This window comes from Pogoniulus pusillus, chromosome 2, assembly GCF_015220805.1.
Source record: "Pogoniulus pusillus isolate bPogPus1 chromosome 2, bPogPus1.pri, whole genome shotgun sequence".
In the NCBI taxonomy this organism is placed as follows: domain Eukaryota; kingdom Metazoa; phylum Chordata; class Aves; order Piciformes; family Lybiidae; genus Pogoniulus; species Pogoniulus pusillus.
The window spans coordinates 6,003,717-6,020,811 of record NC_087265.1 but is presented as its reverse complement, the minus strand read 5'-3'; the positions used below and the strand labels follow the sequence as shown (position 1 = coordinate 6,020,811).

Genomic DNA, 17,095 nt, shown 5'->3' with positions numbered 1-17,095 from the left:
CCATTTGGAGATAATACTTTAGGCAGTTATTAAAGAGAAAGGATTTTGTCTTGGAGTTTCTAATTTTTTACTCTCTAAATAACTGTCAGACTAAATAACTCTCTCTAAATAACTCTTGCTGTGCTGTGGGGAACTGCAAGAGTTTGTCATGAGCTCATGGTAGTCCTAAGGATTAGGTGGCACCAAGCTGTGTGGCCTGGTTGACATGCTGGAGGGAAGGGATGCCTTCCAGAGGGGCTTGCACAGGCTGCAGAGCTTGGCCCATGAAATTCAGCAAGGCCAAATGCAAAGTCCTGCAGCTTGGTCTGGGCAATCCAAAGCACAGATCCAGGCTGGGTGAGTGGTGGCTCTGTAGCAGTCTGAAGGAGAAGGGCTTAGGGTGTCAGTTGGGGACAAACTCCTCATGAGCCAGCAATGGGCCCTGGCAGCCCAGCAGGCAGCTGTGTGCTGGGAGAGCAGCAGCACAGGGAGGGGATTCTGCCCCTCTGCTCTGCTGAGACCTCACCTGCAGCACTGCCTCCAGTTCTGGTGCCCCCAGCACAAGGAGGGCATGGAACTGTTGGAGTGGGTCCAGAAGAGGCCACAAAGATGATCCCAGGGCTGTAGAACCTCCCCTGTGGGAACAGGCTGAGAGAGTTGGGTTTGTTCAGCCTGGAGAAGAGAAGGCTTCAGGGAGACCTTAAGGCAGCCTTCCAGTACCTGAAGGGGGCTACAGGAGGGCTGGGGAGGGACTTCTGACAAGGGTTTGTACTGACAGGATGAGAGGCAGTGACTTTGGGCTGGGAGAGGGGAGACTGAGAGTGGGTACTGGAAAGAAATTCTTTCAGGGAGTTGTAGAGAGCAGTGAGCTCTCCCCTCAGCCTCCTGTTCTCCACAGTAAAGAACTCCACTTCCCTCAGCTGCTCCTTGTAAGACTTGAGCTCTCTGCTCACCTAGTTCCAGTTCCTCTGCCACAGGCAGGGATGATTCCTACTAGAACAGGTTGCTCAAGGCCCCATCCAAGCAGCATTTGGACAGTCCCAGGCTTGGAGTCTTCACAGCCTCTCTGGACGACCTGTTCCAGTGTCTCACCACCCTCCTGGTGAAGAATTTGGTGTAGCAGTGATGAAAAAGCCCAGCTCTGGCTGGGATTCCTGTGCTCCATCACTACCCAGCAGTGCTCTCAGAGCTGCAAGGAGAAGTCAGAGTTGCTGTAACTGGGCATGCTGAATTTCCAGCCCTATTGCTGGGAAATGGGCAGCAAAGTACAGCCTGTAACAACCCTGAAGTGCTGGAAAGGCCTCGGAGTCCCAGATTGATTACAGCAATTAAGTTCTGTGAAGTGTCACTCAAATATTACCTCAGTGGGTGACAGCAAGAGGCCCTTTCTCTTGTATTTTGCTCTCAGCACGTCCAGCTTGGAGATTGCAAGGTCTGGGGGAATGGAGGTGCTATTTGCAGTGTGCAGAGGCTGTAGAAAATGAGGGCTTTCTCCTCCTCACAGCTTTCTAGCAGCAGCTGATCCTCTACTGCGAGTTCAGCACTTGTGTGAGTCCAGAATTTGGTCCTTGCTGCAGGAAAAAGAACAGAAAGTTGCAGCAGCTGAAAGGTGGTTCCCTGGGGGGTGCTGGTTGATGGTCATCTGAACACCAGCCAGAGGTGTGCTCAGGTGGCCAAAAAGGCCACCAGCATCTTGGTCTGGAGCGGCAGCAGTGTGGCCAACAGGAGCAAGGAAGGGATTGTGCCTCTGTACTGGGCAAGTACTGGGTTCAGTTTTGGGCTTCGCACTCCAAGAAGGACATTGAGGGGCTGGAGTGTGTTCAAAGAAGGGCAAGGAAACTGGAGAAGAGGGCTGGAGAGGAGCAGCTGAGGGAACTGGGGGTGTTTAGTCTCGAGAAGAGGAGGCTGAGGGAGACCTCATTGCTGTCTACAGCTCCCTGCAAGGAGGTTAGTGTGAGGTGGGGATTACACTCTTCTCCTTTGTATCAGGTGATAGGATAAGAGGAAATGGTCTGACATTGCACCAGGGGAGGTTTAGTTTGGACATGGGGAACAATTTCTTCCCCTTGAGGGTTGTCAGGGCCTGACTCAGGCTTCCCAGGGCAGTGGTGGAGACCCCATCCCTGGAGGTGTTCAAGAAATGTGTGGCCATGGCACTTGGGGCCATGGTTTAATGGCCATGGTGGTGTTGGGTTGATGGTTGGAAGTCTCTTCCAACACAAACAGTTCTCTGATTCTACAAAGGTGTTTCTCAGCCTCTGAGTTTGGAAGGCTGTGGAAGGACCAAGCTCATCCCACCCTCTGTTCCACACAACATCCTGAAGCACAGCCCAAACCCTCTGAGCTGCTTGGCTTGATTTTAGAGCATGAGATTGATCTCAGCCCCACCATAGTGCCTGTCACGACTCCTTCCCAGTCACCGTACAGCCTGCACGCCTCCAGCAAAGTCATGGCCCTATAACTACATGGAAGGTGCAAGCCTGCTTCGGGCTTCTGAGCCCTGCTGAGACCCTTTGCAGAACCCGTGAGAGGTGGGCAGGAGCAAAGTGGATGGGATGACTTCAGAGGAAGTCATTGCCACCTAAATATAACTTGTCACAGCGGAGAGCTGCAGTCATCTGAGTAATAAATGGAGTTTGGCTGCCCACCAGCTTCCTTTGGTGAAGGATTCCAAAGCATCTGCTGTCTCCTGCAACCTGGGCTGGTGGAAGCTGTCCCTGCCCGTGGCAGGGGGGATGGAACTAGGTGATCTTCAAGATCCCTTCCTATCCAAACCACTCTGTGATTCTGTGATCTGGAATTTGACTTTTATGAGCTAAGCAGATGGAAAATCTGATACCCTACAGACCTGCAAGGCTTGGTTGTGTCTGTACCTCTGCTGCTTCAGTTTGGTGCCTCTTAGCACTGCAAAAGGCAGTGCTTCAGTTTGGTACCTCTTAGCACTGCAAAAGGCAGTGCTTTTTGTTTGCTCTCCTGGTGCTTCTGAATACCTGACATGAAAGAAAGAGGCACCAGCTACAGGGATGGAAGGAAAATTCCAACTGAAGGTGTGCAGCTGTTGAGTCAATTGCACTAAGAACCACAATGAAACACAACTGAGAGCATCCCTGCTCAGCTGGGTGTCCTCTCACATGGAACAAGGTGACAGGGCAAGAGGAAATAGCCTCAAGCTGTACCAGGGGAGGTTCAGGTTTAGTTACTAACCACTCATCTTCTTGAGCATCTTCTTGAGCACCTTTGGTGGGTGTCTGGCTTTACCAAATCAGCTCCAGGTCCAAGTGTGAGATGATTCAGCGTGTTCTAAACCATTGCTGTTCCAAGCAGAAGGAAGAAACATTCAGGTTTATTTTGGCTGGATCAAACTTGCTGGTGTGGGAAGTGGTGACACCATGCCAGAAGGAAACGGGGACACAGCAGTCATGAAAATGCTTGGAAAGCCTGGATGTAGCTGTTTGGGTTGGGAAATGCATGGAGTGAAGACAGGCAGGTGGTTAGGAGCTTCTCAAACAGAGAGGTCTCAAGGAAAATTCCACTGCTTGCCTTACATTTCCAGCACTTGGGAAGTTCTTACAGCCTCTCAGCATGGAGTGAGATGGAAGGGACTGCTGGAGACCATCTAGTCCAAACCCCCTGCTAAATCAGGGTCACCCACAGTTTGGAACCTCTCCAGAGAAGGAGGCTGCAAGAGTATTGGCACAGGCTGCCCAGGGAGCTGGTGGAGTTGCCATCCCTGGAGGTGTTCAGGAAACCTGTGGCCATGGCCCTTTGGGACAGGGTTTAATGGCCGTGGTGGTGTTGGGTTGATGATTGGACTGGGTGGTTTTAGAGGTCCCTCCCAACCCAAACAATTCAGTGATTCTCTGAAATTGGTGATCTTTGGTGAACTGCAAGACATTGCTGAAGGCCAGGTAAAGAGATGGATCTGCTTGGGAGCCACCTGTGAAAGGTGACAACTGGCTCCTCAACGTCAGACATTGCTGTACTTTTGCATGTGGATATTTGGGAGAGCTTCAAGCTGGCTCAGTACCCAGGCAGGTTGGTGGGAAATGCTGTGCTTGAATGCTCCCCATGCCTGGTGCTGTGTTTTTAACCTGGCTGCTTGGCAATGACAGCTGTGCTGCCTCAGGACCACCCACGGATGGCACAAGTCTCACCCCATGGCTTTCATGGCATACATCTGTCTGACCACCCTCCAGTCCTCTTTGTGGCCACTGTGTTGGGTTGCTGTTGCAGCCCTTGTGCCTAGGTACTGAGTTCTTGAGCAGAAGTTGATAGGATCACAGAGTTGGTTTGGTTGCAAGAGACCTCTGAGATCATCAAGTCCAACCTTCAGCCTAAGACCACTGTGGCCACTAAACCATGTCTCAAAATGCCATGTCCACATGTTTCTTGGAGCTACTTTGTGCTACTTTATTGAGGCAGAACAGGCTAAGTTGGGGTATTTTTAGAGCAGGAACTACTGCATTTTGCTGTTGCTCCCCTGTGGGCTTCTTGTAAAGCTCCAAATACTTGCAGAAGTCCTGTAGAGGCAAATAAACCAGTGGTGATGGTCCCCAGACACTATTCCTGTAGCAGCATTGTTACTGGGCTGTTGGCAAACTTAGTTTGTCCTGATCCAGACCTTGACAATCCTCTCAGTGAAGAAATTGCTCCTCGTGTCCAACCTAAACCTTCCCTGGTGCAACATGAGGCTGTTTTGTCTCATCCTATTGCTTGTTCTTTGGGAGACTAAGCCCAGGCTGGCTTCAGCCTCTGTTCAGGGAGTTGTAGAGAGTCAGAAGGTCTCCCCTCAGCCTCCTTTTCTCCAGGGTGAACAACTCCAGTTCCCTCAGCTGCTCCCTGTTCTCCAGACCCTTCACCAGCTTTGTTGCTCTTCTTTGGGAACATTCTAGCACCTCAGTGTTCCTCTTGGAGTGAGTAGCCCCAAACTAGACTCAGAATTCAAGATGTGGCTTCAGCAGTGCCCAGTACAGGGACTCAGTCAACTGCCCTGCTCCTGCTGGTCACACTCTTGCTCACCCAAGCCAGAGTGCTGGTGGCCTTCTTGGCCACCTGGCCACACTCTGCCTCATCTTCATCCCCTCAGGTCCTTTTCCCTTTGGCAGTTTCCAGCCACTCTGCCCCAAGCATGAAGTATTCATAGGGATGTTGTGACCTAAGATTAGGATCAGTACTTGGCCTTGTTAAACCTCAGCCCAGGCATCCAGCCTGGCCAGGTCGCTCTGCAGAGCCTTCCTACCCTCCAGCACGTCAACACTGCTACCTGATTTAGTATAACCTGCAGATTTAGTGAGGATACCTCAATCCCCTCAGCCAGGTCATTGATAAATACATTAAAGAGGACTGTCCCCAGCTCTCAGCCCTGGGGAACACCACTGGTAACCAGCCACTCACTGGGCTTAACTCCATCCCCCACCATTATTACTTGTGCCCAGCCATCAGCCAGTTTTTGACCTAGCAAAGAGTGTGCCCATTCTGGTCATGGGACACAGTGTCACAAGGACCTGCTTCTCCTATGTCCTTAATGTCTTTCCACTCCAGGACACTGCTTGTGCAGCAAAGGAGACCTCCAAGAACAACACAGAGGAGGCAGCATGGGGCAGACTGGGGGCTTAGGGAGTCCCTGAGTGATCCACCACATCCTTTCAGGGCTTTTTGGCTGAGGACTTCATGCTGTGTGTCTGAGGAAACATTGTGGTAGACCACATATGGTAAACACAGATGCTTGTGTAGCTGGCAGCATGAGTTAAGTGTAGCTTGGGGGCAATATTGGTCTCTTTTTAGTTTCTAAAGGCTAAGAGAACATTCTTGACACTTCCTAAGGTGATGTTGGAGGCAGAGGCAAAGCAGCATCTCGGATGAGCAACCTGGTCTAGTGAAAGGTGTCCCTGCCCATGGCAGGGAGGGGGTTGGAACTAGATGTCCTTTAATGTCCTCAAGCCATTCTAGGAGCCTGTGAATGTTTCCAGGTGAGCTCAGGTAAGAGAAGAGGTGTAATTTTACTAGCTGGTGTATTGCTGCCAGGTGTCATAAAAGCCAAGAGCAGTGAGTTCCTCACAGCAGGCAGAAGATCACTCAATGCTTTGAAGAGCCAAAGTCATTAGCAAAAATCAAGCAGAGCCTCTGTACCTCTGCTGCTTCAATTTGGTGCCTCTTAGCACTGCAAAAGGCAGTGCTTTTTGTTTGCTCTCCTGGTGCTTCTGCATACCTGACATGAAAGAAAGAGGCACCAGCTGCAGGGATGGAAGGAAAATTCCAACTGAAGGTGTGCAGCTGTTGAGTCAATTGCACTAAGAACCACAATGAAACACAGCTGAGAGCATCCCTACTCAGCTTGGTGTCCTCTCACATGGAACAAGGTGACAGTGCAAGAGGAAATAGCCTCAAGTTGTGCCAGGGGAGGTTCAGGTTGGGTTACTGGGATCAGTTTTGGGCTCCTCAGTTTAAGAGGGACAGGGAGCAGTGGGAGAGAGTCCAGCTGAGGGCTATGAGGATGATGAGGGAATTGGAGCACTGCCTGATGAGGAGAGGCTGAGGGACCTGGGGCTGTGTAGTCTGGAGAAGAGAAGACTGAGAGGGGATTGAATCAATATTTATCAATATCTGAGGGCTGGGGGTCAGGAAGGAGGGGACAGGCTCTGCTCCCTTGCTCTCTGGAATAGGACAAGGAGCAATGGGTGGAAGCTGCAGCACAGGAGGTTCCAGCTCAACACAAGGGGGAACTTCTTTCCTGGAAGGGTCCCAGAGCACTGGCACAGGCTTTCCAGAGAGGTTGTGCAGTCTCCTTCTCTGGAGCCTTTCAAGGCCTGTCTGGATGTGTTCCTGTGTGAGCTGAGGTAGACTGTGTGGTCCTGCTCTGGCAGGGGGTCCCTTCTAACCCTTGACATCCTGTGTGTGATCCTGTGTGTATGAGGAACATTTTTTCCCAGGAAGGGTTCTCAGGCACTGGACCAGGCTGCCCAGGGAGGTGCTGGAGTTGCCATGGCTGGAGATATTTCAGATGTGTGGATGTGGTGCTGAGGGATGTGGTTTAGTGGTGGTAGCTCAGCAGCAGTGCTGGGATTGCCTGCCCTAGGTGAGCAATTGGTGGTCTCAAAGGTCTCTTCCAGCCACAACTGTTCTGGGGTTCTGTGATTCATCTACATTGAACAACTACAGCAAAGGAGTTGGAATAGGCTGGATGTGAGGAGGAAGTTGTTGGCAGAGAGAGTGATTGGCATTGGAATGGGCTGCCCAGGGAGGTGGTGGAGTTGCTGTCCCTGGAGGTGTTGAAGCCAAGCCTGGATGAGGCACTTAGTGCCATGGTCTGGTTGACTGGCTAGGGCTGGGTGCTAGGTTGGGCTGGCTGAGCTTGGAGGTCTCTTCCAACCTGGCTGATTCTGTGATTCTATGGAAAAGTTTGTTTATTGTTCATATTCTGTGCTTCAGACACATTCTTGGTGCAAAACAATCTGAGCCTGTAGCTAACCAACCACTTGGCAGTGACCCTCAGCTCTCAATTTGCTTGCAGACTGCAGAGGGAGTGCTTTGGCTGCTGCTTGCTGTGGGGAGGTCTGAACTGAGACCTCGCTGCAGTCTACACCTGCCTGAGAGGAGGTTGCTGTGAGATGGGCGTCAGTGGCTTCTGCCTAGTGTCAGGTGAGAGAATGAGAGGAAGTGGCCTAAGATTGCTCCAGGGAAGGTTTAGACTGTCCTTGCTGTCACTTCTGCTCCCCACCATTCTGGGAGTCTGTGTTTGTGTGTGAGGGACGGCAAAGAGCTCAGGTCCAGCCAGCATGGGTTTAGGAAGGGCAGATCCTGCCTCTCCAACTTGATCTCCTTCTATGATCAGGTGACTGCTTGGTGGATGTGGGGAGGCCTGTGGATGTGCTCTATCTGGACTTCAGCAAGGCCTTTGACACTGTCCCCCACAGCAAACTGCTGGCTCAGCTGTCAGCCCATGGATTGGATGGCAACACTCTGTGCTGGGTTAGGAACTGGCTGGAGGGCTGGACCCAGAGAGTGGTGGTGAATGGTGCCACATCCAGCTGGCAGCTGTCACTAGTGGTGTCCCTCAGGGATCAGTGCTGGGCCCCATCCTCTTTAACATCTTCATAGATGATCTGGTTGAGGGCATGGAGTCAGTCATCAGCAAGTTTGCAGATGACACCAAGCTGGGGGCAGATGTGACTGGGTTGGAGGGCAGAAGGGCTCTGCAGCGGGACCTTGACCGCCTGGACAGATGGGCAGAGGCCAATGGGATGGGGTTCAATAGCTCCAAGTGCAGGGTGCTGCACTTTGGCCACAGCAACCCCATGCAGAGATACAGGCTGGGGTTGGAGTGGCTGGAGAGCAGCCAGACAGAGAGGGATCTGGGGGTGCTGATTGATACCCACCTGAACATGAGCCAGCAGTGTGCCCAGGTGGCCAAGAGAGCCAGTGGCATCCTGGCCTGCATCAGGAATGGTGTGGTCAGCAGGAGCAGGGAGGTCATTCTGCCCCTGTACTCTGCACTGCGTAGACCACACCTTGGGTGCTGTGTCCAGTTCTGGGCCCCCCAGTTTAGGAGGGACATTGAGATGCTTGAGTGTGTCCAGAGAAGGGCGACGAGGCTGGGGAGAGGCCTTGAGCACAGCCCTACGAGGAGAGGCTGAGGGAGCTGGGATTGGTTAGCCTGGAGAAGAGGAGGCTCAGGGGTGACCTTATTGCTGTCTACAACTACCTGAGGGGAGGTTGTGGCCAGGAGGAGGTTGCTCTCTTCTCTCAGGTGGCCAGCACCAGAACGAGAGGACACAGCCTCAGGCTGCACCAGGGGAGATTTAGGCTGGAGGTGAGGAGAAAGTTCTTCCCTGAGAGAGTCATTGGACACTGGAATGGGCTGCCTGGGGAGGTGGTGGAGTCGCTGTCCCTGGAGCTGTTCAAGGCAGGATTGGACGTGGCACTTGGTGCCATGGTCTGGCCTTGAGCTCTGTGGTAAAGGGTTGGACTTGATGATCTGTGAGGTCTCTTCCAACCCTGATGGTACTGTGATACTGTTGGAGCAGATCCAGAAATGTCCATGAAGATCATCAGAGGGCTGGAGAGCCTCCCCTGTGGGACAGACTGAGGGAGTTGGAGCTGTTCATCCTGGACAAGGCTCCAGGGAGGCCTTTGAATGGCCTTCCAGCACCTGAAGCATGGTTCACAAGAGAGATGGGGAAGGGACTTTTGACAAGATGAGGGGCAGTGGCTTTGAGCTGGAAGAGAGGAGATGGAGACTGGAGATTAAGAAGAAATTCTTTCCAGTGAGGGTGGTGAGACTCTGGAACAGGTTGCCCAGGGAGGTTGTGGATGCTCCCTCCTTGAAGGTGTTCAAGACCAGGCTGGATGAAGCCTTGAGCAACCTGGGCTAGTGGGAGATGTTCCTGCCCATGGCAGGGGGATTGGAATGAGGTGATCTTGAAGGTTCCTTTCAACCCAGACCATTCTGTGACTCTGCAGTGCCTCACTGGTACTGGAAGCTGTAGACCATTTTCCCATGTCAGGGGTGGTGAAGGTTCACCTGTGATGCACATCAAGCAAACATTGGTACTTTGTGTGTGCTCATTCCAGCATGGCAGGAAGGAGCTGCCCAGTGTTGGCAGCAAATGTGTCTGTTACCACTGCTTTGCTTCAAACCAAATTTCATAGCTGTGAAAACACAATCTGTGCAGAACTGGAAAGCAGCTTGAGAAAGGAGATGATGGCTGCAGGGTTTGGAATTCACAGAAGCACAGAATGGCAGGGGCTGGAAGGGACCTCCAAAGCTCAGCCAGTCCAACTCCCCTGCCAGAGCAGCAGCATCTGTACCAAAGCACAGGAACACATCCAGGCTGGTTTTGAGTATCTCCAGAGAGGGAGACTCCACAACCCCTCTGGGCAGCCTGTGCCAGGCTTCTGCCACCCTCACAGGGGGAAAATTCCTCCTTATGTTTAAATGAAACTTCCTATGCCTCAGCTTCCACTCATTGCCCCTTGTGCTGTCACTGGGCATCACCCAGCAGAGCCTGGCTCCAGCCTCCTGCCACTAGCCTAGGGCAGAATAAATGGTGAGGACACCTCTCTTGACCTGCTGACCACACTGTTCTTCACACAGCTCAGGACACCATTGACATTCTTGCCCACAAGGGCTGTTTGCTGGCTCAGGGCTTTCAGGGCTTTGCTCCTCAGCAGCACCTCTGCCTTGCTGAGCACCATGCCTGCCCTGGGTGCTCCAGGCCTGCTCACCCTGTGACAGGAACTCTGCTCACTGCACCTGGAGCTGCTGCTGCAGGAGGAGGAGGATGCCCATGCCCAAACACTGCTGCCCTGTTGTTGTCTTGCTTAATGGAGAAGGCAGAAGCTGTTGCTTGCAGCAGATGTTTTCAGCAGTGCCTTCGGGGTTGTGATGGACACTGCAGCCCCTAAATCTTTCCAGAAGAGGCTGTGTGTCATCTGGCTGCTTGGAGCTCCTAATGGAGTGGTGCTCTAATTGCACAGGCTGTGTGGCAGAGTGTGCTGGGCTCCAGCTCGGCAGGGAGCACTTCAGAGCTGGGTATTTATGGCAGCTGGAAAAGCAAATTGTTTCCAAGCTCACTTATTCCCCCTCCACCTCACTTCTGAAACTGTGACAGCCAGAGGGTGGTGTTTGCTGCTGCTCTTCTGCCTTAGGATCAGCACTGCAGGGGTGAGTTGCAGGCCTGTAGCTGGTGGTGTTGCCCAGGGGTCAGGACTGAGTCCAGTCTTGTTCATCATCTTTATCAGTAACCTGAATGAAGGGACAGGGTGGACTTTGAGCCAGTTTGCTGAGGATGCCAAGCTGGGAGGAGTGGCTGACATCCTGTGAAGCTGCACTGCCATGCAGCATGACCTGGACAGGCTTCTGTCTTGTCCAGGGTGAAGGGGAACCTCATGAAGCTCACCAAAGGCAAGTGTAGAGTCCTGCACCTGGGGAGGAAGAGTTCCCTGGGATTCTGTATTGTTCTAAGTGTGATGCAGTGGTGGAACCAAGAAGAGTGAACATTTATCTTGCTTGATCTGTTTCAGAAAACAGAGTACAGAATCCTCAGTGGAGATTGTGAAGTGAGTGATGGAATCCCAGCATGGTGGGGGCTGTAAGGGACCTCTGGAGATCATCCTGTCCAACCTCTCTGCTCAGGCACAGTCACCCACAGCAGCTTGCCCAGGGTCACAATGGCTGAGGGGGTTGGAATCTCTCCAGAGGAAACTCCACAATCTCTCTGGGCAGCCTGCCCCAGGGCTCCAGCACCCTCACAACAAAGAAATTGCATCTTCAGATGGAACCTCTGGGTTCCATTGTGTGCCCACTAAGGGTGACCCAACATGGGCACCTCACTGTTACCAAACACCAGTTTCCATAACCTTGGGCTGCTGTCTCTGTCCTAGCTGGCTGCTCTTAGCAGAACCATTCCCACTTGCAGTGTGGTGCTGCAGCTCAGCACCATGTGAGTCACAGTCCTGGGGCTGCATCTATCCCAGTAGGCTCTTAACATAGAATCAACCAGGTTGGAAGAGACAAGGATCACTTCCTCCTCACATCCAGCCTATTCCAGCTCCTTTGCTGTTGTTGTTGAATGTAGAAGAATCACAGAACCCCAGAACAGTTGTGGCTGGAAGAGACCTTTGAGACCACCAATTGCTCACCTAGGGCAGGCAATCCCAGCACTGCTGCTGAGCTACCACCACTAAACCACATCCCTCAGCACCACATCCACACATCTGAAATATCTCCAGCCATGGCAACTCCAGCACCTCCCTGGGCAGCCTGGTCCAGTGCCTGAGAACCCTTCCTGGGAAGAAATTGTTCCTCATACACACAGGATGTGGGGGGTTGGAAGGGACCCAAGGAGATCATTGAGTCCAACCCCCCTGCCAGATCAGGACAATGCAATCTAAAACAGATCACAGAGGAACACATCCAGACAGGCCTTGAAAGGCTCCAGAGAAGGAGACCTCAAGCTCCAGCCACTGTACACTTCAGATGTCCTCAGCATTTTGTCCCCTGACAAAGCAATCCTTCTTTCCTCCCTTAGAGGCTGCTGTACTCTGCTGCTGCTTGTTGCCTTTCATAGCACTGTGGAGCTTTTGTGTTGCCCTCTTTGAGTGGCTTTTAATAAAGTAGCTTTTTGCCCCTTTCTCCTCCTCTAGAAGAACAGAAGAAAAGTGTCTCTGAGTGGCACAGGTGTTGGGAGGGAGGGACTGACACAGTGCTGCTGGATTGACAGGGAGGGGTGATCCCAGCCCAGCTTTGTAACACCTTAATTATGGTTGGTGTGACCTACCCTTGACAACTGTGACTTGGGCAGGATTTCAGCCTTACAAAGGTTTCTGGATGGTGCCCACAGCTGAGCTGCTTTGTCAGGAAGAACATGCTGAGATGATCTACTCATGGCTTGGGTGGGTGGAGGCTTTTCTGGGTGAGGAGCTGGCTGATGGCCAGGCCCAGAGTGGTGGGGAATGGAGTCAAGTCCAGTTGGTGGCTGGTCACCAGTGATGCTCCCCAGGGCTCGGTGCTGGGGACAGTTCTCTTAAATGTCTTTATCAATGATTTGGAAAGGGAATTAAGTGCACCCTCAGTGAGTCTGCAGATGGCACTATCAGGTGGCAGCGTTGATCTGCTGGAGGGGAGGGAGGCTCTGCAGAAGGCTTTGGCCAGGCTGAATCAATAGGCTAAGGCCAATGGGATGAGGTTCGGCAAGGCCAAATGCTGGGTTCTGACTTGGGTCACTACAACCTCGTGAATGCTCCAGGCTTGGGGCAGAGTGGCTGCAAACTGCTGGGCAGAAAAGGACCTGGGGGTGCTGATTGGTGGCAACTGAGTGTGCCCAGGTGGCCAGGAAGGCCACCAGCTTCCTGGCTTGGATCAGCAATGATGTGGTCAGCAGGACAAAGGAAGTGATTGTCACTGTGTGCCGGGCACTGGTGAGGCCACACTTTGAATACTGTGTCTAGTTTTGGGCTCCTCGTTCCAAGAAGGTCATTGAGGGGCTGAAGTGTGCCCAAAACGATTCTGTGATTCTGTGGAATGGGCTGAAAGTGAAGAGAGATTTTTGTAGGTGTTTTTGGCTTTGCCTTCCTGCCCCTGTTGGACAAAGCCAGGTTGTTTTTGTGCCAGCCACGGTCCATAAACCCCACTTGAAGCGCCGAAGCAAGAGGAGTTTGCAAAGCCCTTTCTGAATCTGGCTGGGGAAGTGGCTTCTGTTTGCCTCCAGCTGTTTTTCTAAGTGAGCTGAATTTCATTGCAGGGCTCAGCAGATTCATACACAAGCAGACCCTCAGACTCTGATGTCTCTTTGGAAGAAGACAGGGAAGCAATCCGCCAAGAGAGAGAGCAGCAAGCAGCTATACAGCTCGAGAGGGCAAAGGTCTGTGCTTTTCAGCTTTCATCATAACCAAGTGCTCTGCCATTTAGCTGTTTCCCTGCTGTTAAAATTCCCACTGTGGGGTTCAGGATGCTGTTGCTGCTTTCTGAAACAGTTTGGCAGTTGAGTCAAGCAGAGGAGATGCTTGGGGCAACGTAGGGGCAATGTTGGAGTGTAAAAGAGGGGAACTCTGCTGCTTCGTGTGGAACAGTTAGGTCTAAATTGTGATGTCTTGGGCAAATGTCCTCTGCTGAGTTTCTCTGAGTTGGGACAGCTCAGAAAAGTTTCCACTGGTTGTGATGTGTGTTTCTCTTTCTAGTCCAAACCAGTAGCATTTGCTGTCAAGACAAATGTGAGTTACTGTGGAGCCCTGGATGAAGATGTTCCTGTCCCAAGCACTGCCATCTCTTTTGATGCCAAGGACTTCCTACACATTAAAGAGGTAAAACCAGCAAGTGGTAAAAAGGGATGTGAACAGCAGTCTTTTTATATGTCAAGGATTAGGATTTGAGCAATCAGGGCTCAGCCACATCAGATTTAATAAAGCCAAGAGCTGAGTGGAGGCAGGAGAGCACAGCACATACCTCTGAATGGTCATGATCATAGAATGGTTTGGGTTGGAAGAAACCTTCAAGATCATCTAGCTCCAAACCCCCTGCCATGGGCAGAGACACCTTCTGCTAGACCAGGTTGCTCAAGGCCTTACAGTGTGGAGGTACTTTTCAGAGCTCCAGCACCCAGAGGTGCTGCTTCTGCTTTTTTCTGGTGGTCTGGGGTGGTGATTTTGCTGGTTGGTGTTACTGACTTGTTGAATTCTCATGTCACAGGAAGGAAGTAACAGATGACTCTGTTTTAACCGTACAGTGGTTTGGGTGGGAAGAGACCTTCAAAGGTCATCTAGCCCAACCCCCCTGCAGTGAGCAGGGACATCTGCAACTAGAGCAGGTTGCTCAGACACTCTTCGGTAGATCTAGATTGTTTCCATCACCTTTGTGATGCATCAGAGGTAGCATAACATGAAGGGGTATTGTTGGTCAGAAAGGGGAGTAGCACCAGGTTACACTGGCTCTTCAGAACACCAGATGTGTTTGTAAGAAAGACAGAATAACACAGAGTCCCACGTGTTAGGAGCTGGGACCTCTGGAGGTCATCCAGTCTCACTCCTCTGCTAAACCAGGGCACCCACAGCACCTTGCCCAGCAGCACAATGGCTGGGGGTGATTGGAAGCTCTCCAGAGAGGGAGACTCCACAACCTCTCTGGGCAGCCTGCTCCAGGGCTCCAGCACCCTCACACCAGACAAATCTCTCCTCCCCTTTAGATTGAACCTCCTGGCTTCCAGTTTGTGCTCAATGCCCCTTGTCCTGTTGCTGGGCACCACTGACAAGAGTCTGGCCCCAGCCTCCTGCCCCCCACAGCTCCTTTATCTCCTGCTGAGCATTGCTCAGATCCCCTCTGGGGCTGCTCTTCTGCAGGCTCCACAGCCCCAGGGCTCTCAGCCTTTCCTCTTCACAGAGATGCTCCAGGCCCCTCAGCGTCTTTGCATCCTCCACTGGACTCTCTCCAGTAGTTTCTTGTCTCTCTTGAGCTGAGGAGCCCAGAACTGGACAAAATCGTCTAGCTGTGGCCTGACTATGGCAGAGAAGGGAGTTTCCCTTGACCTGCTGCCCACACTCTTCTAAATGCACTCTAGGAACCCATTTGTTTTCTTGGTCACAAGGCCCATTGCTGGCTCACAGGCAACTTCTTATCCACCAGCACTCCCAGTCCCTTCTCTGCAGAGCTGCTTTCCATATAAGAAAGGGAAAGAAAATATTGGAGAGAAGAGATAGAAAAACAAGGGAGAAAGGCATGGGAAGAAATGAGCTCTGCTGCAGGGCTGTGCTGAAGCCAAACACCTTTTATTGCCTGGTGAGCACTTTTTCTGCAGCTCTTTAGCTGAAATGAGCCCTCCAGATTTGCATAACCCCCTGTTGGGGTGTGGATTGGTACATCAGCATGCAGCTTGCAACAGCACTTTGGGGTTGTTTTTTTTCCCATCCCTGCATTCTGGGTTTATTTTCAGGCACTGAGTCCTCGTTTGTCTCTTGCTTTGAACATGTGTCTGTCATCGCTTTCAGAGCAGCTCTCCTTCAGCTGAGCACATTCAGCAGGGGAACACCTGCTTCTGCACCTCTAGAGATGGGTGGTAGAGCAGGGTAGGGGGGTGTTTGCTTTCAGTTCTTTTCTCCTCAGAGGGACAAGGCAGCAGAGGCAGCTGATTGCCTTCATCCGTTTATCTCAGTCTGCTGCAAACGTGGAGCGTTGAGTGGGGGTTTTGGGTTATTCCTTTTGTCTGTCTCTGTGTAATGTAAATGGAGAAGGGTGCTTAAACCCTGCTGAGAAAGTGGGGCCCTCAATCTGCCTATCTCTGCATGCAGACTTGATTGGCCCTCCTCTTCATTCCCTGGAAGGTCTTCTCTGTCTAGCACCACACCTGAGCTCTCTCTGCTTCCTGAACCTGCTTCCCATCAGGGAAAGTTCCTTTGCTGGCACTCAGAGCTGAATTCATAGAATCACAGAATCAGGCAGGTTGGAAGAGACCTCCAAGCTCAGCCAGCCCAACCTAGCACCCAGCCCTGGCCAATCAACCAGACCATGGCACTAAGTGCCCCAGCCAGGCTTGGCTTCAACACCTCCAGGCACAGCGACTCCACCACCTCCCTGGGCAGCCCATTCCAATGCCAATCACTCTCTCTGCCAACAACTTCCTAACAACATCCAGCCTAGACCTCCCCTGGCACAACTTGAGACTCTGTCCACTTCTTCTGTTGCTGCTTGCCTGGCAGAAGAGACCAACCCCACCTGGCTACAGCCTCCCTTCAGGTAGCTGTAGACAGCAATGAGCTCTGCCCTGAGCCTCCTCTGCTGCAGGCTGCACACCCCCAGCTCCCTCAGCCTCTCCTCACAGGGCTCTGCTCCAGGCCCCTCACCAGCCTTGCTGCGCTTCTCTGGACACCTTCCAGCACCTCAACATCTCTCTTGAATTGAGGAGCCTAGAACTGGACACAGCACTCAAGGTGTGGCCTGAGCAGTGCTGAGTCCAGGGGCAGAAGAACCTCTCTTGTCCTGCTGGCTCAGACCACTGCATCCATTACAGCACCGAGATTGCACAGTCATAGAATGGTAGGGGTTGGAAGGGACCTGCAGAGATTGAGTCCAACACCCTTGCCAGAGCAGGATCACCTAGGGCAGGTCACACAGCGATATGCCCAGATGAGTCTTGAAAGTCTCCATACTCCACAACCTCTCTGGGCAGCCTGCTCCAGGGCTCCAGCACCCTCACAACAAACAACTTTCTCCTTATCTTCAGGTGGAACTATCTGGCTTACAGTTTGTGCCCATTGCCCCTTGTCCTGTCACTGGGTTGGCACAACTTGTCCACAACCCACAGTCATCCTCTTGCCCCCCACAGGTCCTTTAGCTCTTGCTGAGCATTGGTCACGTCCCCTCTTGGGCTGCTCTTCTCCAGGCTCAACAGTCCCAGGCCTCTTAGCCCTTCCTCCTCACAGAGATGCTCCAGGCCCCTCAGCTGCCTCAGAGCCTCCACTGGACTCTCTCTTGACCTGCAGAGCCCAGTAATGAACCCAAAACTCCAGATGTCTCCTCCCTAGGGTGGAGTAGAGGGGAAGGAGAACCTCCCTTGACCTGCTGGCCACCCTAGGAGACCTTCTTGGCCTTCTTGCCCACAGGGGCAGATTGCTGGCTCCTGGGGTGCTT

At 52.3% G+C, this 17,095-nt stretch overlaps 1 protein-coding gene across 5 annotated transcripts in view; it reads left to right on the top strand.

Moving 5' to 3' along the window:
- The window catches only part of CACNB4 (calcium voltage-gated channel auxiliary subunit beta 4), a 125,785-nt gene that overhangs the window by 61,480 nt on the left and 47,210 nt on the right, over positions 1–17,095 (top strand). For all 5 annotated transcript variants that reach the window (XR_010304970.1, XR_010304971.1, XM_064154960.1 and 2 more), the window contains 2 exons: positions 13,221–13,340; positions 13,657–13,779. Coding sequence is in view for 3 of the 5 variants with exons in the window: in XM_064154960.1 (XP_064011030.1) it covers positions 13,221–13,340; positions 13,657–13,779 (243 nt within the window). In the remaining 2 variants the exon portion in view is untranslated. The remainder of the gene's footprint in view (positions 1–13,220; positions 13,341–13,656; positions 13,780–17,095) is intronic.